This window comes from Epargyreus clarus, unplaced genomic scaffold (assembly GCF_041222505.1).
Source record: "Epargyreus clarus isolate Ecla_fem2 unplaced genomic scaffold, WU_Ecla_fem_2.2 ptg000006l, whole genome shotgun sequence".
In the NCBI taxonomy this organism is placed as follows: domain Eukaryota; kingdom Metazoa; phylum Arthropoda; class Insecta; order Lepidoptera; family Hesperiidae; genus Epargyreus; species Epargyreus clarus.
In genome coordinates this window covers 7,345,852-7,371,585 of record NW_027332214.1, presented here as the reverse complement: position 1 = coordinate 7,371,585, position 25,734 = coordinate 7,345,852, and the positions used below count along the sequence as shown (strand labels likewise).

Below are 25,734 nucleotides of genomic sequence, written 5' to 3'. Positions count from 1 at the left end.
AATAAAAATGGGGATGGAGGTGTTACCTCCGGAATCGAACCAGAAAGGTTTCTACTACGTTGAAAAGAGAAAATGGGTATATACGAGCATTACTTATTAGTGAAAATAAAAGTGTTAAAATAAAAACAAAAAAGGAACATCAGAACAAATTCCCTGGTAATCCTACTCAATATTTCAAAGTCCAATGAACACAGCGTTTTCTTATAATTATCTATAGTCTGGCAAACAGTTGAAGTTCTTCAAACAGGGTATTTGTTAGCCGTGTCAATATTAGACGAGCTCGCCGCCCCAGGATTTTATACTGTTCAGAGCGTAAACGTTGATTTTCCCCGTTTTTTCTCTAAAATAAAATCTACGATAAGATCACCTTATCCGTTCATCCTATCAGAGCACCTAATTTCCTGCATAATTTTCCTTCTCGGTTTGGTGTGTACAGTTTTTTTGTAAATTTTCCCCAAATTTTGGGAAGGTTAAATTTCCACTTTCCTGTTATCTTGCTCCAGGTAGTTATATAAAATAATAATAACATGAATACGTAAAATTGGATTACAATGCGGTAAATATTGGATATATTTGTAATCTTAATTAAATATCTCAAAGTAAAAATGTCTACAATACAGATATTGACACTGCAACTTGTAAAGCTGCTATTTAAATTGAGGAGCCATGTAGGTATCAAAACCATTTGGTTATATATTCACGTTGAATGTGATTTGGCAGTGATCTTACAACCATTCTCTTACAAGACCCAACTCTTAGAAATACAATATGATCACTTTCACTGTTATCCGCGCAATATGGTAACGTATTCATATTGCTATTCATATTGCCGCTATTACACGGGACTCGTATTAATTAAAATATTGCGTTTATGATATCAATATTAAAGGCAGAATAAAAGAAACATTTTGTATAAATCTTTATAATTTATTAAATATAAAATTGTCACGTAAGATCGTACGAGCGGGGGAAATCATCACTGACAGCTACAACTTCACTTCACTTCACATCATTTCATAAGCTACTTCTCCTATCACAAGCGAGTATGCGACGAGCGTTGATCCATATTGATATTGCTTTTAATAACGATCAATTTTGATACTAATTTGTCTTTCATTATTTTATATATTGTCTCGTTAGTCGCTACTCGTCAGTAATAGGATGAGCGCCTAAAACAAAAGTCTTTAAACTCTATATAATAGAATCAACAAAAATCCAAAACATTTAGGCATTCGTATCATTATAAAATGGCACTACTTATTAGGTAACAAATATGTACATAGGAAATTCACAACGAAAGCCTTCAACTCATTTATTCTACCTATACAGTTTATATCTAGTCATATTTACATTCACACAACCGATTCAATTTAAAATAATAGAAACTTCTACAAGCATAAACCTTTTATATAAATACAACTATCTCACATAATACTAATTCGTCGTTTAAAAGGGAAAACACTAAGAAAATTAAATTACACCTTCACTCGTTGCAATCACCGAATTAATTTTAAATATTTAATAAGCCCGGTTCTGAATTATTAAGTTATATCATATAAATATGTATATAGTAAGGAAAAATAAATGGCTCGACTTGGCGGAGGCACTGCCCTGCCTCCAGATTTAACGCACATTTTCAAAATTTATTTTTAATCTTAAATTTACCAATATTGGTACCAGGTATTCGGCCTAAAAGATATAGGAATGTATATGTATACATAGGTATGTATATACACGATCAGGTGGATAATTTAAAATAAAATTTATAATTAGTAAAATTCCCTTTAACTAAACGAAGTAGACTCACTCCGAGTCAAACATTTTACAAGATACCTACTTTTAATAAAGGATATTTCTAATATTATTCTGTACAAGGATTTTACAGTCTTTAAAATAGGTACTATCCTGTTAAGTGGTCACCACAGTAATATTAAAGGGGTGCGTTTATAGAGCTGCCGGTTTCAAGTAGCTTCATTTTATATATCGACTCAGACAAGCATACGAGGTGTATAGAGTATATAACAAAGTGTTAATAGTTTAATATCATCATTTATTTTACTGTTGTTCTTGAAACTGATCTTAAAAATAATAAAAAACATACATGAACACACATCTTACTTTAAACCTATCTTATTGAGCCCAGGGCATCTGTTTAAAAATACGTCTAAACCGGTTCCTTGATCTATAAACGGACCCTATGACGTAATTGAGCAAATATTTACCAGCGAACTAAATTCTGACAAATATTATGCACACTTATATAATAAACATTAACTTCTATGTATATATTAAGAAACAGAGATTATGCACTATTTATAACAAAGAAATATTTTCAATACAGTAAACTAGAGTTTTGGCCGAAAAATAGCTTTTGTGAAATAGGTAATATTTAACGGAATATTTATAACAGTTTATACATTAACATTATTTAGTATTTTAGAGACATGAAAAAATATAAAATTATGGAATCACAATATCATTTGTTTAAAAATTTATTAAACAAGCAAGTTTTCGGTGTCTATTACGCATACAATTGAACGTATTAAATCATTCTTCTATCATAATTTTATCTTTGTGAAAAAAATATTTGTTTTTGGTATTCAATTTTACCGTATTTTCATCCTACGTTAATTAAGGTGCAATATGGTAAATCATATCCATATTGCATTTGGTTATAATAATATTTATTACTGATAAAACAAACAAAAAATCCAATAAGGTTCCTATTTGTATAGGTTTGAAGTAGTATATTTTTTATAACAATTTAAAAAATAGCTTATGAAATTAAAACGCCTAATGCCGCGCCCGACCGCTTGTCGAATCGTCACAAATCGTGTGGATAGAGCGTTTGACTTGGTTTGTGTAGGTTTGCAAGTGGTTGTAGCGTAGCTTTTGTTTCAAGCCGAATATGAAGAGGTTTAGAGTTTGCGACAAGCGCTACGTCTGCAACGTAGCATACGATATTTTGACAGCAGTAACATTTTTAGTTTTATGTCTGGCACCGACATTTGATCGTTTAAAATCGATATGCAAATAAAATTGTTAAAACACAACTACATAATATATGCAAATATGATTAAAGAAAAATGAATAAATTTCGCTCGCTTACACAGAAAATTTTATTTTGAGACAACCGAATGATGTCGTCTTTCTTGACTGTAGTTTACTTTATCTCAGAAACTGGAGATAAGAATAAATAAAGCGAAGTTCAATGTACGTAGTCACTGTAAAGAGAAAAGCGTTTGTTTCCCTCGAAACGGAAAAGTTCAATAACGCTGATAGAACTGATAAGAAAATAAAAGATGACTTCTTGTTTTCACATTCCTCAAAGCATGCGATATTAGCTTCGGTTGACGTAGACATAGTGTCTGAAAATTTTTTCGTGTTAATCTTGCCTGTAAAATACTACACACAACTTTCAGGGCCTGGTAAATTTTCAGCAAGAACGTGTTCTCTTCTTCTAACATTACTCTTCCCTTTCCTATGTAACGTTGAAGTGGCCAGGCTTCCAGAACTAAGAGTCGGGCCGCTAAGAGTCAACGACTGACTCCCGAAAGGCGACCCTATATTACCGTTAGGACACACAAAGTTTGGGCTCCCTAAAGTGGGGCTGTTTGACACTACGTAGTTAGATCTATAGTTTGGTTGAACTTGTTGCTGAATGTTGTCGTTGATGATGTCTTGTCGACTGCTGGGCACCATATCGCTTCCAGGTGTGAGCTTGAAAATTAACAAATATTTAAGATGATGTAATGGAAATGAAAACGCTTTCGATTTTCATTTCACTTTACTAGTAATTCTAGAAACATGAATAAATAAAGCTAAGGACAAAACCCTCGGGCTAAGAACAAATATTATATTAAGTTATTTACTTCAGACAAATTTCATTATTTTAGTCTGACTGGGTAGACCCAGAATTGCTATCACGTAGATTGTTATACAATTTCTTACGTTGTGGGCAATATCATAAGTTATGAAGATCAAGATAGTGACATGCTGTTTTTCTTATTGTGTTCTTAAATAAAATAAGGACGTATTCATCATGTTATTACACACAAACTTGATCACAACCCGAAATTACTGGAATGTAGTTTGTTATCGATTTTGTATGTGATCATCAAGAGAATTGCATGTCTTTTCTTCATTTTTACCACGCTTTTATTAGCTTGACCTGTAACTATATATGTATGTAACGGAATCTTAGAACACGATTTTTACTCACTTTGAACGGTCTGATTACTTTAAAATTTTGAATAATTATCAAGAACCAATGACAATACACGAGTTTAATAAGTTTATCCCATTCTCTTAATTGGGATCGTTAGGAATCAGGATTAACCATTTTCCTTGAACGTTTTTTTTAAACTATAATTATTTTCCTTGAGTAAAGATGAAACCTTTACCTGTTGTGGTCGCCCCGCAGAGTCAAGCAGCGCCAAATCTTCTGCAGAGAAGACTGCTCCAGTCTTGCACCAGTCTCCTTTGGGCACACAAATATTATTAGGAAATACAATCGTAGCCAGTCAGCCAAAGATGGAAAATAAAGTGCTGCTGTAATCTTTCCTAAATCAACTTTTTATCAAGTCATCAGGATAGTAATGTATTAAATTTTAAAAAATTCTGTAAGGTCTACCAACCATCTCTTCTATTGAACCTTACTAGGAGATTCATAAAAATGAGTTGGACAATCAAGACTTGTAAAAATATTATGGCAGAAATATCTTTTTGGAACAGACATTTTCTGTTCATACTTGGATTAACAGCAACTTACTTTGCTGAGGGTGAAAAAGTCTAGAAAGAATGATTCCAAACTTCAGCTGATCCACCAAGTTTTCTAAACGGATATTCTTACCTCTTACTTCCTTTATGCTAGGCCACTCATCAGCTTCTACAGATGTTGGCGGGGGATTTTGATTTTCACCATCTATACAAATATTAAAAATCAGATTGGTAAAACTTTCGCGCAAAGTATATGTAGCACGAAATATATGTTGTATAATTACAAATACGGTTTTTGGCGTAACTGACTGGCGACTTGCGTGGCCGAGCGGTCACAATAAGCAGACGAGCTGAGAGTTCTAGGTTCGATCCAGCCAAACGGACGTGTAAATTATTAATTTACTTAACGATTAACCGTCGTGGAGTCAACTTACCCTGATGATGCTCCATTTTGGAGCGAAACACGTGTTGGTGGTGGTATGTATGGTGATTGGTGGTGTATATTTTTAATTTTTGCATCTGCACGCATCCTTTGAGGGAGGGAGGGTGGTACATACTGCATGGTTCAAAATATATACCATCATACATATTTGTAGCGGATTGTTGCGAAGTAGTTTTAATCTTAACTTAATAGCATGGATTTCCGCAAAGTAACGCCTGATAAAATTAACTATTAATTTAGATATCTGTTCTGGGTCTGGGTGTTTGTGTTTCGTTTTTGCCCATCCATAGCATCCATGTATGTAATAGAAAGCGTCTAGCGACTCTTAATGGGGATCCAGTGTTACTGAGCTGAGTATTCGACGACACAAGTGCAAAATCCACGGGTTCTAGTTACCATATACCACCAGTTAAACATACATATTTCCATCCACATTCAACAAAGACGTTACCAAACCAGCGTGATAATGCGGAAGGCAATGAAAAAAGGAAAACAGCCACTGTAATGTAAACCGAGACTGCCATTTTGCCTTTTACGTTTGTTTTTACTTTTCCGTTGCTCGAGTTTTTTATTAACTTCGGAGTGCGCTTTGTGGAGATTTCTGAATAATTATACGTATCAATACACATTATTGTTAAGGAATCATACACCACATTCTCACACTTTATGAATAGCAAATGACCGTTTTAATTTTATAGTTGTACACATAATTACGTCTTCATTAGAAATAACCACGTTAAATCATTTATATGTAACGGAAGCAGTGTTGGTAGATTGACCGAGAGTATTCTGCTGAAAACTCAAATGTGGTCACAGATTCGATGTTACTCTTATGAGACCAAGATTTTTTTTTTATAATATAAGAGTAGCAGACGAGCATGCAGTCCACCTGATGGTAAGTGGCTACTGCCGCCCATGGACATCTGAAATCAACCCCAGATAGGATTAGATATTCCTACCTGCGGTCGGCCACAGACGCGCCGCTACCCCTGAGGACTAAGCTGGAACGCCTCGGAAAAATCTGTCTCCCTTACCACACCCTTCAAACCGGAACACAGCAGCGCCTAACACTGCTGTTATTAGGTAGAAATAAGTGTGGCGGTGGTGCCGCCGGAGTCGAACAACAAAGGGTTCTACCACCTTCAAACTGGTGAAAACTCATGTGGTACAGATTCGATGTCACTCTTATAGACTAAGGTGGTCACCGCATACGTACGTCAGCCGGCATTCACACCCTTACAAGAACTGTTTTACGCTAGAGATAGGTGTAATGGTAGTTTGTCCTTGGTTGACCTAAACCTGTTCAATTACCCAATCACATCGCTAGAAAAGACCTATGTCTAGAAATAGACTATGATCTTATGGATAGGTAAATACAAACCTGGAGGATTCAGTATATCCGGCTGAGGATCCGGCGTCTTCGAATCTGGTGATGGTTTGATGGTGTATGCTACCACGTATCTTCTGCAACCATCGCTCAATTCCAGCATATCCCCTGGGGGATGCTTATGTGGAGGGTGTGCACGTCTTCGTCTCGCACATATTGCTGCTAGTCCTATGCCGCCAGCAGCAAGTGTGATGCCTAACGCTGCTGCCACCACAACTCCCAGGGTTATCCCTCCCATTGAACTCTTGCCATCTGTTTGGTGAAAGTTTGTTTAATTAATGCGTTGCCGGTAATATTTTTTTTTATAAAATACAAGAAAGAAGGCAAAAGGCATACAGAGAAATTAATTCTTATTTGTATTATAGCATTCTGCTGTGAAAGCCTATATATTTTAAGAAGAAAAATATAATCCATCTATCTTGTAATATTTTTTACGTTTAACTGAAACCTTCGTCAAACAAGGCTCTACTTTTCCGAGATTATTCCAGGTCGAAAGACATCCCGACATTTTTTTCAATATATTAGTATTTTTTATTACAAACAGATAATTTATATTGTGTTTGTGTGTTCTTGACCAAATTACTGATTTACAATGGTTTATTTATAACAAATTTTCTATGCAGACCGTAACCACTACTTGAACTTTGAATTTAATAAGATTCTTCAGTCCAACAATAGTCTGCAGTTGTGCACTTTGTTACTCCTATCTCTTTGAGTACCTGTTCTCCTAGCCGCGTCGTTGAATGCGATGTTCTCTAGCAGCGTCTTCTCAGACTCCCCTTTGAGATTTCTCGCATAGATGAGCAAATTAAAAGTGGCGCCCTCTACGTTGCCGGCGGATAGCTGCGACAAGTCCAATTTGAACGTCGCCAGGCCGTCTGCGGGGTAAGTTTATTGAGAAATGTGGATTGTCAAGTAAATATGTCAAAGTAATGGGTTCAAAGTAATGGGTAGAAGGTATATTGTATCGAAATATAACATACCGGTCTCATTAACACTGCCGTTGTATCTCGTTTTACTGGTGATGGGGTCCAATGCTTCCAGCACGAAGGTCTGTGGTAGCCCGCCGTCGTAACCCGCTACGCACCGCACAATTAGCCAGCTGGTATACCCTTCGGAGCTGTTGCTACCAGCTTGCAACGAACAGTTTCTTGGGGCGGCTGGCCGAGCTGCAAGAAAAATATATCGTAAACGTCTTTGATGGCGAAACTCTTCGTTGTTTGACCGGTGGCACCACTAACACCTATTTCATTCTTATAACAGGAATGTTAAGCTCTGTTATGGCAACAAGTCGTGTTAATTTAGTCTTCAGAAATAGCAACATGACCGTGACCGACTGACGTAGGACTCCAATCTGGGATTGATTATAGACCATGGGCGACAGTGGTCACTTAGCATCACGACTGCATATTTGTGGCTTCTATTAACTTTGCTTCACGAACAAACTTTTGCGTTATATCACGATCATTTTACCATATTCTAAATTCATACCTATTTCTACTAAATATCGGAATGTGTTTTGCTAAGCAAATACATAAATGTTCTAATCGAATGGGTGTTTACTTAACAGAATATGTATAGTGGAATAAAATGTACATCATGAAAATGAGGCAATTGTATTGTCCGGCATCCGCACACTAGTCTCTTTGCACAATGAGAGTAATTGAGATTAGCGTCTGTCATGCCCGAGGCTTATTCCTCATTCTTTACTGTACACATTTTTCAAAATTTACGTATGACTTTTTATGAAGTTACTCGTATATAGCATTTGCTTCCACGGTGAAGGAAGATGTTGAATTTTCGAAACATTTGAAAGTGAACCCTTTGTGGTTCGATTGCGGCGGCACCGTCACCATACCTCTTCCTGCCTTATAACAGGAATGCAAAGCGCTGCTGCGTACCGCTTTGTTAAGTGTGGTAAGGGAGAAATACTTATCCAAGGCGTTCTTGCTTATGCCTCAGGGGTAACAACGCATCTGTGATCACCCTCCGGTAGGAATCTATTCCTCATCATCATCATCATCATAATCATCATCATCATCATAATCATCATCATCAACCCATTACTGTCCCACTGCTGGGTACTGGTCTCCACTCATAATGAGAAGGATTAGGCCATAGTCTACCGCGTTGGCCAAGTGCGTATTGGTAGACTTCACATACCTTTGAAATTTTTTTTTATAAATCATAATTAATTTCTAATACGCACATAATTATGAAAAATCAGAGGTGCGTGCCTGGGATTTGAACCGCAGACCCCTGGATCGAGAGGCCGAGTTTCTTAACCACTAGGCTATCACTGCTTATCTTCTATCTAATCTTATCTGGTTATATCTAATCTATTCTTATCTGGGGTTCATTACATAAGTCTATGGGCGGTAACCACTTACCCAGGTGGACTGTGAGCTCGTTTACGAATGATAGTATGTTACAAAATTAATAACGTAATTAAAAAATAACAATAACCGCGAATAATACCAATACCGTTTTTTTTTCTTTTTTTTCTCAAGGGGGAAACCTTCAAAAGGTACCCGATGACGTGGGAGCGACGCCGGGTAATGTGGGATTTTTACCGCAATAAAACCCCCCGGTGGCCGTCCTCAACGCTTGTTGGAGAACTCCGGGATCTCCAACGGAACACAACCGGAGCCCTCCAAGCGCGATGCCCAACGGGCAGTTTTCGCTCCTCCCACACCATGTAGTGTTTACGACGGTATGCGACCACACATACCGCCGTCCTTCCCGGGGTGGCTTGCTGGACGGTTCGAGCTCCCACTCTTGCCGCCCGCAACCCCGGAAGCCCCCTTTTAGTCGCCTCTTACGACAGGCAGGGGATACCGTAGCCCCATTCTAGTCCCGGAACTACAGGGACAAACCGCGAATAATACGTATATGAACTTCTCACATTGACAGTATGGCACATGACGAAACACGGGAACGAAGCTAGTCGTAAGTAAATTCCGCAGCAAACTTCGGTTTAATTATTTCGAGTGGCTGATATTATGTTTGTTTGTTTGTTATGAGAGTGCCGGTTTAATTAATTAGACTTCATGTCTAACTTACATCGTAAGATGCGAGCTAACGGCCACATACAAACAATTATACGAATAACTGTATGTTTGTGTATGAATTGTTTGTTTAAAACAACGCGGGTTTTGTTTTTATGTGCTAATAGATACATTATTTATTAAAGAAGTTGTTGCTTATAAACAAAAGAGTAGTAAAATCGTTGGAATGTAGTTATAACAAAATAAAAGCATAGTGATATAAATAAGTTTCCAAAAAACAAATTATTAAGATTACTCTTTCGCGCTTGTAAAGTTATCGCATTTTGATATTGTTTCTTGTTATTTAAAAATATATTTGTAAATTCAAGTCTATTATATTATTTTAGACATATTTAACTTATATTTATACCATACCTATATTCGTACCTGTTTTGTATAAATTATTTACTTCAAATTTAACACTAAAAAGCCTTAGTTCTAAGAAAAAAGTACCGTGGCTAAGTAGCTTAGTTTCTGTGTAAAACCTAAAAATCAGCTGTTGTACTTTAAAACCTCCGAAAGATTACCGAAATCCCAAAACGCGAGCCCGAAAGTAAAAAGAAAGTAATTGCCAAACCCATTTCCCACCCATCATATTTCCAACCGTACTCCCCCTAATGGCTCTTAGGCTTCCCTGCCTTTGAAATCTTCATTAAAATATCTATACGCTCTTTCATGAGGTTGGCTTTTTCATGGCTTAATTTAAGCCCTTTGAATTTTTAATACCCGTATGACGTCATGATTAATACGTGTTTAACATTTCTTAATGCGAAGATAGGTTATGATTTCCTAATTTGTGATTAGGTTAAGATAATAATGTCTTTGAAATTATTATGTCACTTTATTCGTCGTTTAAGATAAATACTCCAGTTAAATATTAATTAGATAATATCTAAACACTCGAGAATTTTAGGCTATTTTTGTAATATTGGACTAGTAGGACTTATCATACCCTTTAAATCAGAACACAGAGTATATAACATTGTTGTTATTAGTCAGAAATAGGTGTGACGGTGGGGCCGCCGAAGTCGAACAATAAAGGGTTCTAACAACTTTAATAATACACAAAAGATATAATATAATATAACGAGCTGTTGCCCGCGGCTTCGCTCGCGTTACGAGGTAATATTTTCATCCCCTATTTTATCCTCTTGGGGGTAGAATTGATCAAAATCCTTTCTTAGCGGATGCCTACGTCATAACATCTACCTGCATGCCAAATTTCAGCCCGATCCGTCCAGTTGTTTGGGCTGTGTGTTGATAGATCACTATGTCAATCAGTCCCCTTTGAGTTATATATGTTTAGATTATAACTTTAAAAGATCTTTAATTTAGATTCAATGACGGTTTGACTTGTTGTGGTTCGAGTGTTTCGGCATTACTGCCTCAATAAAGTGTCTGTTTTTGATTTGAAGCGTGGGTAGAAGTACTATAAATATTCGTTCTAACATCGTTTCAATAGGCACTAGATCTATTTTAATAGATACATCTCTCGATATTCTCAAACAGGACTCCTGTTTTTGCAGTCAATAATCCTTTATTACTCATGTAATTTCATAAGAAGGAATTTTTATTTTAGAAAACAATATTAGTACTTCAATTAGTCAATTTGCTTACTTTATGACAAAACAATGTATGACAAAAAAGAGTATTTCAATTTGTCAATTTGCTTTTTAATTGACATATTTCTATTTAAATTGAACAGTTAATCTTATTGTTTTAAATTTCATTGTAACATTTGAAAAAAGATGGTTTATAATACCACTACGGTGGTATAACGTTATCAAAGTAAAGAAGCTAGTTAGAGTTAACTTTGAAATAGCTTTCCTAACCGTCAACAGACACGTATAAGCACGGTAACAACATTAGATCCCGCCCGACACCGCCCTAATCTATTTTATACGACTGACCGAGCTAAGTTAGAAAAGTAATTTACTAAGTAATAAATAGTGAAATCATATGAATATATTAAATTCACTTGAAATATAAAATACAACATTTCTTCTACAGGTACCTACTATCAATGTCAAATAGGACCTGTTTATTTGAAGTCAGTAACGGAGTACTTACGTATAAGAAAAAAAAATAGTGTTTCAATTCGTCAATTTGCTTTTTTTAATTAACACTGTTCTATTTAAATTTATAGGTAAAGTTTTAAATTACATTATAACATTAAAAAAAAAAACAATTTGGTTTATAATACCATTATGGTGGTCAAACGTGTAATCAAAGTAGAGAAGCCCGCTGGAGTTAACTTTGAAATAGCTTTCCTAACCGTCAACAGACACGTATAAGCACGGTAACAACATTAGATCCCGCCCGACACCGCCCTAATCTATTTTATACGACTGACCGAGCTAAGTTAGAAAAGTAATTTACTAAGTAATAAATAGGGACACTATATTAATATAATCATTTCAAATGCAATATAAAATGGTATATTTGTTTAGAAAAATAAATCATGTTTAAATATTGATACTAAGATACATATGTATTGTAGGACATAACTTAGAAGCTGATAGTTATGTAAATAAATAAAGCATTAAGAAGTATATTAAATAAAATCATGGAACTGTCACTTAAAGATGTATAAGAAAGAATTAGTTCCCCGCCCAAAACCGCCCGCCCTAATCTTTTTATATGCGTTGCCAAGAGCAAAGTTAAAAAATGAATTTACTAAGTATTAATTATTGTCAAAGAGTTTTATAAGAAACTTAAGCTATAAAAGTTTGTTTTACATTGAATATTTATTTATTACTAGCTGACCCGGCAAACGTTATGGTGCCATATAAATAAGAAAATGTTAAGGGTGAACAACCCTTATCACTAAGGGGTATGCGAAATAGATAGTAGCCGATTCTCAGACATACTGAATATGCATATAAAATTAGGTGAAAATCGGTAAAGCCGTTTCGGAGGAGTACGGTAACTAACATTGAGACACGAGAATTTTATATATTTATTATAACATATGACAAGTAAATATAATATAACAACAAATATAATGTATAACTGCTTTGATAGTACAAACTTTAACTTAATATTTCACTATACTACAAGAACCACCTACTCGTGCACATAAATCATGAAGTTAGAGAAGCTCATAGGAGAGAAACTTTGAAAATAGCTTCCTAAGCTAAGTTCCGACACTCACGTAAATGCACACTAACAGTATTAGCACTCTGACCGACACCGCCCACCCTAATCTCATTTGTTTGAGGAGCGATCTCATTGATGATGAGTGAGTGAGAGTGCATCAGTGGATTATTCATTAAATACTAGGTATGATACTGTATGTAGGGTGCTTCAGTCTTAATTAGCTTAGTATTAATTAACTTGACATATGCTAGGTTGTATCTTTCTAAATTAATGATTTGGAATGTAATAATACTAATAATATATTAATAATAAAAATGTTCATGGTTTTGATTAATATCTCAGTGTTTAAATTTAAGGAAGATGTGAATAAAAAAGTTTGTTCTAAGAGAATATCGATCATATCAATAGCATTAAATATATTGTTTATTATTTTAGACGATATATTATACCTGATTTCATAATAGCAACTTTAACTAAATATATCATTATACTACAAGAACTACTTACTCGTGCACATAAATCATGAAGTTAGAGAAGCTCATAGGAGAGAAACTTTGAAAATAGCTTCCTAAGCTAAGTTCCGACACTCACGTAAATGCGCACTAACAGTGTTACCCCTGGCCGACACCGCCCGCCCTAATCTTATTTGTATGAGGAGCGATCTCATTGACTATGAGCTAGTGAGGGAATGTGAATGAATAAGTTGACTAAGTAGTCAAGTACGATACTATTAATTAATTACTTAAGTAGCACAGGTAATCTAGATGCTGCTAGGTTGTACATTTTCGAACTGAAAGTTGTTTTAGTTTGTTTTTTACTAAGACTTAGGGTTTAATACAACTACTACTGTAGTTACTACTATAAAATATAATTAGGCAGGATAAATATTGTTTTGTTGTTTTTTTTAACTTAGCACAATAAATTTACACTGAAGTCGAAATAGTGTGTTCCTAAGTTTAAAGTTTTAAAATTAATATCACTATAAGTGATACTTAACAAAAATCTAATAGTGAGATAAATATTACTTTGTTGTGTTTTCAACGCTTTTTATCTTTTTTCTATTTTTTTAAACATAATATAATATGCCTTATTGAAATACTATAGTAAATTATAGTTATATAGTAACTTAGAAAGTTAGAGAAGCACATAGTACAGAAACTTAGAAAATAGCGTTCTAAGCTAACTTCCGGCACTCACGTAAATGCACACTAACAGTATTAGCACCCTGGCCGACACCACGCGCCCTAATCTCATTTGTATGAGGAGCGATCTCATTGACGATGAATAACCGAGGGCTGCGTCAGAAGAGTGTAATTTATTTCCATTAGTATAACTTAGACAGTAGGTTACGCAGCAGGCGGATTATTAAAGTTATTTATTAATTTTAGGAAATGTTTCTGTCTGTAACCATCGGAATGTTTTATTAAACATTAGGTTCTTTTTGTAACAAGAATGTTAATGAATTTTTATCCAATTGCGGAGGTTAATATGTTTGTATGTAGAAATACAGTACTTATATATCATCGGGAACGTTTCTATTTATAATTTTACTATAAATTTTTCAAGCTATTAACTTTTTTAAAAGAAACTCGGGCCATAACAGAAAATCTAAGGTTATAAAATGAATTTATAACTGAATTGAGCACTTAAGCCGTTTAAAACATCAGATATTCACATTTCAAAGTTGAAGACACCCCGCAATATATCTAACTCCGTTCAGCTTTAATCATGATAATATCCGTGCGAAGTTGCGAGTACAAAGGTATTAATTCACGCGTGTACATACATGTTCAAATGAAAATTGAGTGCTCCTCTGAATTCACTAATTGTAACTCGACTGGGGTAGGGACAACATTGTGTGCATTGTACAAAAATAGAAGGGTTTATTACTATTGTATATTTAAAAACCTAACCTTGTCTTGAGATACCAAAAAGATGAAAGACTGAAGAACACAAATATCTGACCTTACACATTTTTAAGAGGAAAATTACCGAATGGCTTATGAAACACTGCTACTTGAGAATGAAATAATAAGTATACGATATAAAAAACATTGCATGCACTAGAATTGAAACTAATGCTTATGATATATATTTGCACTAATTTGATGACATTGAGTAGGATAGAAATAATTTATGAATATTTAATCGTAATCCTTTTAAGATTTAACGAACATTTTAATAACGTAAATAGGAATAAATACAAATTATACTTCCTTCCACATTTGATTTTTATTCAGAAATATAATAATGGATTTCTTCCATAGATTCTAGGGATTCTAGAATTCTCTGTATTTCATGTTTATACTTTTGCTATATTTTTACAAGCTTCTATTTAATTTGCTTTCGTCGTATACGTATGTGAGGGTTAAATTTATATCAAAATCGACCAGTGGACCAGTCGGGAAGTGTCCCGGTATCCAAATGACCTAAAATTTTGCATATATGTGTCGTACGACAATGCATGATTAGAGTAGTGTCGCCACTCTATTACCAATTTGACGCTCCAATATGATTGAACAATTATTTTTATGCACTTCCAAGGTTTGAATTAAAATTTGCCGAGAAGAATAGGAATAACATCATAATGTTACTAAAAACTTTTTATTAAGGTCTTTTTGAGTATTAATTTGTTTATAATTAATCAAGAAATCAGAAGTACTATTTATGGCCATTTAACCGATATACAGTGTTAACGTCAAACACGATAGGAAGTGATGGGTGATGGCTAGTGGCTTCAATTTCATGTTAGAAAGTTGCTTTGGAGCATACGTCAAGCCTCCATCTCGTTTGTTATCATTAGGTAACGGTCGATAAACATTTTGCTCTTATGGATACCGTGAAAATATCGAAATGAAGGTGATAGAACCCTTTGCGTTTCGACTCCGGCGGCACCACCGCCACACTTATTTCTGCCTAATAACAGCAGTCTGCCTAATAAAACCAGAACACAGCAGCACTTAAGCTGCTGTGTTCTGATTTAAAGGGTGTGGTAAGGGAGGCATACTTTTCAGAAGCGTTCGAGCTTAGTCCTCCGGGGAATATCTAATCCTATTTAGGGTTGATAATAAATGTCCATGTCCACTAGCCACTTACCATCAGGTGTACTGCATGCTCGTCTGCTAACCCATATATTATATAAAAATACTTCACTTTTGATAATATTATCGAGAACATATAAATGCGCTTAAATAGTAGGCATTAAGTGCAATATATCCCTACTAAATTCCTCCAGACTGATGAAATGTGGTCGTATTATATTACGTCGGGAAGGATAAATTAAATATTGCGGCTAAGCATTTCCCTGCATCTCGCTAAACCAAACCATATTTTCCGTTGTACTTACGAAGCAAGAACACAACCGCAGTGTGTTCTTGCTGTGCTGTATAAGCTATGGGATATTAAGATTTTCATTCAGGAATTATTTATTTATTTATTACACTACTCTTTAATTTCTTTATTTGGTATATTTTATTTTAAGTGCATTTATAGAGCATTGCGCGTGTTCTTGCCAACGTATATAATTTTACAAAATGTCAAGGTTTTGAAATGTCTATAAATTAAATACTTTAAGTTTTTCTAAGATTAAATCAAAAAAACATTGTTTAGACGTTTACAAACCTTTTTAGATTACTTTCATATAATTTTGCTCATAACAACAGTAGTGTTTCAATAGGTCTATTATATTTTAAAAAAGTCCTATGATTTAAAGCTCATTATGATTTAATTTAAACGACGACTAAACACATTTTTTTTTTTATATTTATATTTATTTACTTTATGAACCTTACATAAATGTAAAGGCACAAAGGCGGACTTAATGCTATATAGCATTCTCTGCCAGTCAACCTTCGGGTAGTGAGAATGACAGCGACACATTTGTGTTATATGTTTTATGTTCTTCAGAATATGCAGTTAAAATTAAAAATTAAAGTGAATAGTAATCTTATTATCACATGTAGTAAGAAGCAATACTCACCAGCTGGTACAATCTGGAAGACACACGGCTCAAGTTGCCTGCCGACAGAGTTGCTTCCGCGACAGCTCAGGGCGCCGTAGTCTCGCTCGCTTTGTGGCTTGTATATCAGCTCACTGGTACTGCCGTTTGCTGTGCCTGTCCAAAAATAAATAAGATTATATAACATTGATTCAGTTCATTCAATCTTAGTAACAATTAATATGCAGAGAAAAATCTCGACTGTATAAAATATATCATATAGCACTCCAACAAATTAGATTAATCCAACGACACCGCATATTCCAACAACTCTAAATCCTGGTGTGTAGCATCGTAGCGCTACGCGTCTCGTAGAACGTACGTAGTGCTAAGCTTGTCTCATATCTAAAAAGTGTGTATAGAGCCTAAGGAACTAACATTCGCTAACTGAACTCACAGCATTTCAATAGTCAACTATGACATCTATGATACATATGATACATATGACTCTAAATCTCGATGTGTAACTATGTAGCGCAATGCTTGTCTCACCTTATATGTAAAAAGTGTGTATAGAGGCTAACGGTCTTATTCATAAAAAATGCTTATAGAAGGTTTTAAGCACTCATTAGTTAAAGTGTTCAATAAGCTTATAAAACGTTCTATAAAATTGCTTATTCATAAACGTTCCATAAACCTTCTATAACTAATGTGTCGCTAAAGTCAACTATAAATGAAAATGTTGCCATTATAGTGAAGTTCGGCGAACAAATTGACGAATATCCATAGATAAACATCATTAAATGACATTATTTCGTACTAAAAAATATTCTGTCTTGACATTCTTGTCAATGGGTTGTCGATAAAACCATATCACATGTCAGTGTCATTGTATTTGTAAATACCGCGAATTTAAAAATATTTTATTTGTTAAAATGGGATGTGAAGCAAAAGTTGTTAAAAGATAAAGGAGTGAAAATTGGTTGGATATTAATATTTTATATAATATTGATATAATTATATAAAGTTAAATTCAATTAAGTTTCGTTTGGTAAACATTCGCAATATCTTATGGCAGTAAACCCTGTATTTCAGAAGGTGTACCAGGACCTCTGCGATCTAATTTACGATCATTACGTACGAGATCAATTATAAAATTTACTGTCGATTTATTAAAGCGATAACGCTTCCTATAGTCTAATGAAAACAAATCACTCTTTGGTGCAATGTTCTTCGAAGTGGACGGTTTTCTAGATTTTTAATAATCTAAGCTTTGTAAAATTTGCATTGTAATTTAAAATAGTAATATAATAATGTTATTTATCGGATATTAAAATAAATTATTTCAAGTTTGTAAACAAAATGGACATTGACATAATTTATTAAAAACGTATTGTCAAATTAGGTTAGTAATCACGAATCAGCTGTTGAGAGTCGGCCATCTTTGCCTTATAGCACTGTTATAGTAGGGTTCTGGCCTCTATAAGTTATAGAAGGTTTATAGAACGGTTTAGTGCCTAAAATGCGTTTATGAATAACACTTTTTGACAATCGTACTATAGCAACGTTATAAGTGTGCTATAACTTTTTATGAATAAGACCGTAAGAATTTAGCATGAAACCATGAAAATTGCTCACAGCATTTAAAATTTAAATGGGTAACAATCGCACCTAATTTTTTTTAAAAACTCAGCATCGCGGTGTTCAACTTCATAGCACTACGCGTCTCGTGGGACATATGGGGTCCTTCGTAGCACTACACGTGTCTCATCTTATGTCTAAAAAGTGTATACAAATCCTAAGGGACTTACTTTCCTTGATTGTGCTCACAGCATTTCAATTGTCAACTATCACACCTAAAATTTTTAATTAACTCAAAATCCCTGTGTGTAACTTCGTAGCGCTACGCGTCTCGTAGGACGTGGGGTCCAACTCAATTTGCGTTCGAAACTCCGCTCTATGCAGACAACTTGTTCCGTCCTGTTGTTGTTTTGTGTTTGTTCACACTTTGAAGGCGTGTTTATCATTTGAAGTTACACTTCACTGTGTGTTTCAAACTTTAACTTTTTAACATGAAAAAACTTTAAGTAAATTCGTACTTAATAAACGAGTTTCCGTAGCGGCTGTGGGCAAATAATTTGCACAGGTCCTCATAGTCAATTGCAATTCCGTAGAGTAAATGATAAATATTTTTAACCTACATTTACAGACTGTTTATCTATTTACATGAATGAGCTTAATTGGTGCTTTAAAACAAGTGGTATTTACTTTAGTGCTTATAAAACTATTTCGCAATTCCAACAAACTAACTTGACAGTACTCAGTATTTATACAATTTTAAAGAGTTTATCTTTTGTGTATTTATTTTATCTTCATTAATTTATTTTTGTTTCACTGTCGGGTACGGGGCTATGCTCAGCATATTAAGAGCTGGGCCATAGTCTCAGGTTTCCTCAAGTATGGTCAATGAGCAAATAGGTCAATTTCTAGTAAGCTCAATACATCAGAGATGCATGGGATTTCAACCTCGGATACTTCAGTGGATAGATCAGGTTTCAACCATTGGGCTATCATTGCGTGGGCTTCTTTAAGAGAATTTAATAAGAATTTTAAAATTAGAGGTATTTTCTTAAAGGTAAAGAATTAAATAAGAATTTTAAAATCAGAGGCATTTTCTTAAAGATTAACGGTCTTATTCATAAAAAATGCTTATAGAAGGTTTTAAGCACTCATTAGTTAAAGTGTTCAATAAGCTTATAAAACGTTCTATAAAATTGCTTATTCATAAACCTTCCATAAACCTTCTATAACTAATGTGTCGCTAAAGTCAACTATAAATGAAAATGTTGCCATTATAGTGAAGTTCGGCGAACAAATTGACAAATATCCATAGATAAACATCATTAAATGACATTATTTCGTACTAAAAAAATATTCTGTCTTGACATTCTTGTCAATGCGTTGTCAATAAAACCAAATAACATGTCAGTGTCATTGTATTTGTAAATACCGCGAATTTAAAAATATGTAATTTGTTAAAATAGGATATTAAGCAAAAGTTGTTAAAAGATAAAGGAGTGAAAATTGGTTGGATATAAATGTTTTGTTAAGTTTCGTTTTGTAAACATTCGCAATATCTTATGGCAGTAAACATTGTATTTCAGAAGGTGTACCAGGATCTCTGCGATCTAATTTACGATCATTACGTACGAGATCAATTATAAAATTTACTGTCGATTTATTAAAGCGATAACGGTTCCGAAAGTATTCGTCGTTTAAAGAAAACGGATCACTCTTTGGTGCAATGATCTTCGAAGTGGACGGTTTTCTAGATTATTAATAATATCTAAGCTTTGTAAAATTTGCATTGTAATTTGAAATAGTGATATAATAATGTTATTTATCGGATATTTAAATAAATTATTTCAAGTTTATATACAAAACGGACATTGCCATTTAAAATTTATTCAAAACATTTGTCAAATTAGGTTAGTAATCACTAATCAGCTGATGAGAGTCCGCCATCTTTGTCTTATAGCACTGTTATAGTAGGGTTCTGGCCTCTATAAGTTATAGAAGGCTTATAGAACGGTTTAGTGCCTAAAATGCGTTTATGAATAACACTTTTTGACAATCGTACTATAGCAATGTTATAAGTGTGCTATAACTTTTTATGAATAAGACCGTAAATAAGTAACAATGGAAAGATAAAATCTAAAGTATCCTATAATATTCTATTTGTTGTCATTAACTTTACTAGAAATATCTGAGACTAAGGCAGGTCTAGTTTTATGCCAGTGTAACTCAATTTGCGTACTAGACTACGCTCAATGTAGATGGGATAGTTAGGCTCAGTGTTTTGTTTTTCACACGTTCAAGTTCCCTCTTCGTTTTGATTCCGTGCAATATAGTGTTGGATTTTTCCGTTTTAACTTACCTAGTGTATCTTTACAACACAAAATATGGCATATCTTTTGTATATATTAGATAGATAGATAAGACTAACCTAATACTGTGGTTTAGCAGTCCTTGAATTCGCGCAGATAAACAACATTTTGAATAAATTTAATTTGTCTTTTGTTATCGTGCTAAATATAAGTTAGAATTGACAAACGTAGAGCGGGGCTATAATTCTATTTATTTGTTTAGATATAAGAAAATTCTTTACAGTTAAATAAGTTATAATAACAATGTTACGTGGGTTTTACGTGAAAGAAATCCTACCTATAAAATACATAAGATTACTTTGACAACCTGATATCAACATTATTTGATTGTTAGCTGAATAAATTACAAAGGAACAAAACATAACCAAACATACAGAAAGAAACGTGTCATTTAATTTCGTAGTATTATAAACCTTTTGTAATTGTGACCCAAATCAATACGAACGGAATGCAGGCACCTATTGTTTGAGATAAGGAAACCCGATCTTCTACAATTTTAATTAACTCGAAATCCAATGCTACGTCTGTATAGTGACACGTATAGAGTTATCCAACAAAATTTTCGTTCGAAACTGTAGCATTACCATGAGTTGGCATAGAAACGCCACTATAGAAATGGTAAATAGAAAACTATTGTCATTTTGCTAGTGAATAACATAACTACTATCGTTACGGTATTTCTTGACAACGTCTGTCAAATTAATAACTCATGGGACCGAATTTGTATGGCAATAGATCATAATGACATTCGCTAGCGATTTGATTTCGATAGGTTTTTTACGTATCGAGTTACGTCACTACGGATTTTAGTTCTACGAGTAACCACCAGAGGCGCTGTACAATTTTTCATACATTTATTTTACGCAGTCGCTAGCGAGTAATACTTTTGTAAACTCATGGTAGTCCTACTGCTCTATGCAGACGAGTTGTTCTCGTCCGGTTGTTGTTTTGTATTTGTTCCCAGTTTGAAGTCGTGTTGACGGTGTGTTTCGATCTGTAATTATGTAGTTGCGTTTGTTTTGTATCTTAAAATAACTTAAAATATTAGGATCTACGAAAAGAATTGTTAAAAGTTAGTACTGTGTTGAGCTTAGATTATAATCAGAAACTTGATAAAATAAACGATGTAATATGTATTTGTATTTCAAAATGTAGGTAATAATAGACCGCTAAATGTACTAAGAACATTGTACGTGGGTAACACAAGTATGTATGTATAGAAATGTGATGTAATAGTTTAGTTCTCAGAGGCCGAAAGGTATTTATAATTGACCTTTGACAGGATTCCTGTTCTATTTTCGTTCGGTTATAGGAATCTGTTAACATTAATTCCGTACCACGCGTGAATAAGTTAATAAGTCGAAAATGCACAATATTCATTGCAGCTATTTCTATTCTTTGGTGAGAGGGTTATTTTAAAATTTGACAAGTTGTGTATGTACGGTAATCAAAGACCCGTTAACTTACTTATTCACCCTATAAATTAAAATTATTAAACAATCCTAATGTTTATTATGACTAAAACAAAATAATGTACATAAATATATTTACAGTAGATCGACATATTAAAATATTCACGCGTGGTACGGAATTAGTCATCACGATCTTTTTTACTATATAATACTTATCTACTAAATAATACATTTCAAATAATAAAAAAAATTTCCTCTTAGATAGCTCCTTTATGTATAACGGGTATAATTGGTCCGCCAAACTGGAGCGACCGTAATATTGGATTTCAATGACGTCACTAAACTAACCATGTCGTCCAAACCAAACATGCATGCAAAATCTTAGCCCAATCGATAGGGTTTAAAATTCAGATGCAAGATTTCATTTTAGCATACATATGAATAAACAACTTCATCATCATCAACAACCCATTATTGTCCCACTGCTGGGCGCGGGTCTTCTCTTAGAATAAGAAGGATTAGGCCGTAGTCCACCGCGCTGGCCAAGTGCGTATCGGTAGACTTCACATACTTTTAAGATTTATTTTTATAAATCTCTCAGGTATGCAGGTTTCCTCACGATGTTTTCCATCACCGTTTAGCAAGTGATAATTCATTTCTAATACACACATAACTTTGAAAAATTAGAGGCCTGGGATTTGAACCTTGGACCCCTCGATCGGGAGGCCAAGTTTCTTAACCACTAGGCTATCACTGCCACTGCTGCCAATAAACAACTTAAGCTAAATAAAAGCTTGTAAAATAAATTACTTAGTATATCTTACCAAACTTAGTAGGTGAGACGTCTAAGCTCTCGCCACTGTTGTTGAACTGCCAAAAGAACGTGACGTCAGGTGGGTTGGCGGTGACGGAGCATCGGACGCGCAACGCTTCGTCCAACTGCGCGCCTAGTACTTGTGGGGTTGAATGCGCGCATACTGGTGCATCTGTTTTGAAAAAGAAACATTTTTTTACAAATAATGAAGCATAAACCATAATGAATTATCACTTAATATATTAGCAGAAAATAAAATTAGACCACTTCTATATTTCTCTTTTTTCTCTTTTGCTGGCGTTATTAAACTTTAGAACGATGGAACATTGAATTAAAAGGTAAAAAAATATTATACTCAAATACCTATGATATACCTAATATCCTACGATACTTGATTTAGTAGCCTAATTTTTGTATTTGTGTAGTTGTAATTAAAATTATAATAAATGGTCTTTTAATAATAATAGCAAACGTATATGGTCGAGATTTGTCTAAAGTCTATTCAAAGCATTTATTACTAACCTAGCCTCACTTTTGCAATATATACAATAAGTAAATTAACTTCATCATATTTACTTTCCATAATAACATTTCTCTTAACAGGCGGTAACATAATCCTCACTTATTACTGTCTAAATACGCATAATTGTCTCATATACCTATTCATGATACGTACGCTGTAATCACGCTAAAATACAGCGTTTCATTTACTTAAAAGGGATGTGATAATTAACTGCGAGTTGAAAGAGAGCCCGAATTCAGTTCGTTAAATCATAACAGAAGTTAGGCGATATATAAATTTTATCGTCCAACTGTTCCCCCTCTGCCGGCGCAGCCAACAACTGTGATTCATTTAGGTATCTACTTACACTGCGCCACGGTGCTTAAGATTTTCATTAAGACCCATTGACTAGTATCTAGAACGATAGTTGCGTAGAATCTTGTCGTTTAAGTACTCCGCAGTTGCATAAACCATTGCCTGTTTGAGCGACCGACGAGTCAAAAAAAAAGCCATTTATTTCTTTGTAAGCTACTAAATTGTCGCCGAGTAGTTTTGCGAGACTACTATTAAATCATAAAGGCTATGAGTTGCTCAAGCAAAAGTAATAGTTAAATCATAACAGAAGTTAGGCGATATATAAATTTTATCGCCCACAGCTGGCGCAACTTTTAATTTAGGTATCTATCTGCGCCATTAGGTATCTGTGCCACGGTGCCTTCGATTTTCATTAAGGCTGCCCATTGGTTAGTATCTAGAATGATTGTTGCGTTAAACCATCTTGTCGTTTAAGCTACTCTGCAATTGCATAAGCCACTGCCGCTTGGGCGACTAATTTGCGGTCTGAGCAACCGACGAGTCAAAAAAAATTCGTTTATGACGTTGTATGCTATGTATTTACTTTTAGCTACTAAATAGAAGCCGAGTAGTTTTGCTAGCCTACTATTGGCTACATTTTCTTGAGCTACTATAACTACGTGAGCTACTAGTAAATTTAAAAAGTTAATATTCAAATATTTTCCAGCGTTAATCTTGCAAGAATTGCTTCGGAATATGAAATGTAATAAACTAATGTGTACCAAATTAGTAAGTCGCTAACAGTAAAGCTTAATTCACCGCTTCTCTAAGTGAGTGATTTGTAGCTACACAAAGATCAATAAGGCGCAAACAAATAATCCGCAACTGAATGGTACAAAGGAGAGCGAGGTGACAAATAGGGATCGAACAAAGCGTACATTTGTCGTCGTTCGCTGGTCGGCGTCAACCACGTAAATCTTCGCTCCTACCCTCATGATTGATGCCCCGTAGTGATTCCCTCCCTTTGGAATTCACAACAGTTCGCAAACAGAAGTTAATCTATTCGGAGCGTTCATTATTGTTCGTTAGCGAATTCCTTGAGGATATGATAGTTCGCTCCCGATATTGATTGATGCATTTTCGATACTTCAATAACTCACACAAATAGCTAAGCGAACTCCGCAACGGATATTTACTAACGCCGACCTACTAAAGTAGGCTATTGGCCGAGATGGCTCAAGTACGAGAACCCTAGCCGAAATTTTGCTCAGCAATATATCACTAGCGAGTAGGCCGAAACCAAACACGTTATATTTTATTTATTTCTTCATGTCTGTCAGAAAAACAAATGATTCGTCTTTTAATAGATTTTCTCCATTTCACCCCGTTGACTGTTACAAATCTTCGTTAGGGGTGTTCGGGGAATGATTGATTCCGAAGTCTGAAACGATTAGAGATCTCTCCGGAGATGAAATAAAATTTATTAGCATTCTGTTGATAATAGAACAAAAAGACTCGTCCAATTTCGAATTAGGAAAGCAATCTTCGCTACAAATTTACTTATTGGGGCGTTTTATTTTTATCTGCCTATTTTATTCCGAAGGGAAGGACTCCTTTAGGCTATTAAGGTTTTATGGGCTTTATTTCGTTGTGGAAAGTATCGAATATATGAGAATAAACGATGTAGGTAACGCTCAAGAACTGTTAAGGGATCCATTATCTAACTTTCAATGGGATGTTGGACATGTGCGTAGGTACTTTACATCTTTATTAATACTTACTTTGCTGTACTTTAGTGCCTTAAAAATACATTTATGTTATTGACTAGAATTTGGAACGGAACCTATAAATCTAACCTGGTTTCTATATGTTATTTATAAATACGATATTTTTTTTTTATAAGTAATGAATAAATGATAGTTATATCATATATGTAAGGCAATCGTAAAGTTCTTAGTATAAATAAAATCTGTCTGGCTTTTCATGTCATAGTACCGGACATGGATTTTTTTTGTAATTCCTCAGTTACAACTCGGTTTTTAGCATACTTTACCAGAATAACATGGCAAGGTAATGCGACTTCTTATAACATAATTATCGCTTTTGTCTCTATGATATTCATACATAAGTATCA

At 34.4% G+C, this 25,734-nt stretch overlaps 1 protein-coding gene across 1 annotated transcript in view; it reads right to left on the bottom strand.

Moving 5' to 3' along the window:
* Positions 1-3,366: 3,366 nt before the first annotated feature.
* LOC140742838 (neural cell adhesion molecule 1) overlaps positions 3,367-25,734 on the bottom strand; it is a 95,030-nt gene continuing 72,662 nt past the window's right edge. Inside the window, exons 9-16 of the mRNA XM_073073872.1 lie at positions 22,815-22,976; positions 16,674-16,808; positions 7,532-7,717; positions 7,268-7,426; positions 6,543-6,800; positions 4,853-4,924; positions 4,404-4,480; positions 3,367-3,720 (exon numbers count right to left, since the gene is read on the bottom strand). Of these exons, the coding sequence (XP_072929973.1) occupies positions 3,406-3,720; positions 4,404-4,480; positions 4,853-4,924; positions 6,543-6,800; positions 7,268-7,426; positions 7,532-7,717; positions 16,674-16,808; positions 22,815-22,976 (1,364 nt within the window). The 3' untranslated portion in view covers positions 3,367-3,405. The remainder of the gene's footprint in view (positions 3,721-4,403; positions 4,481-4,852; positions 4,925-6,542; positions 6,801-7,267; positions 7,427-7,531; positions 7,718-16,673; positions 16,809-22,814; positions 22,977-25,734) is intronic.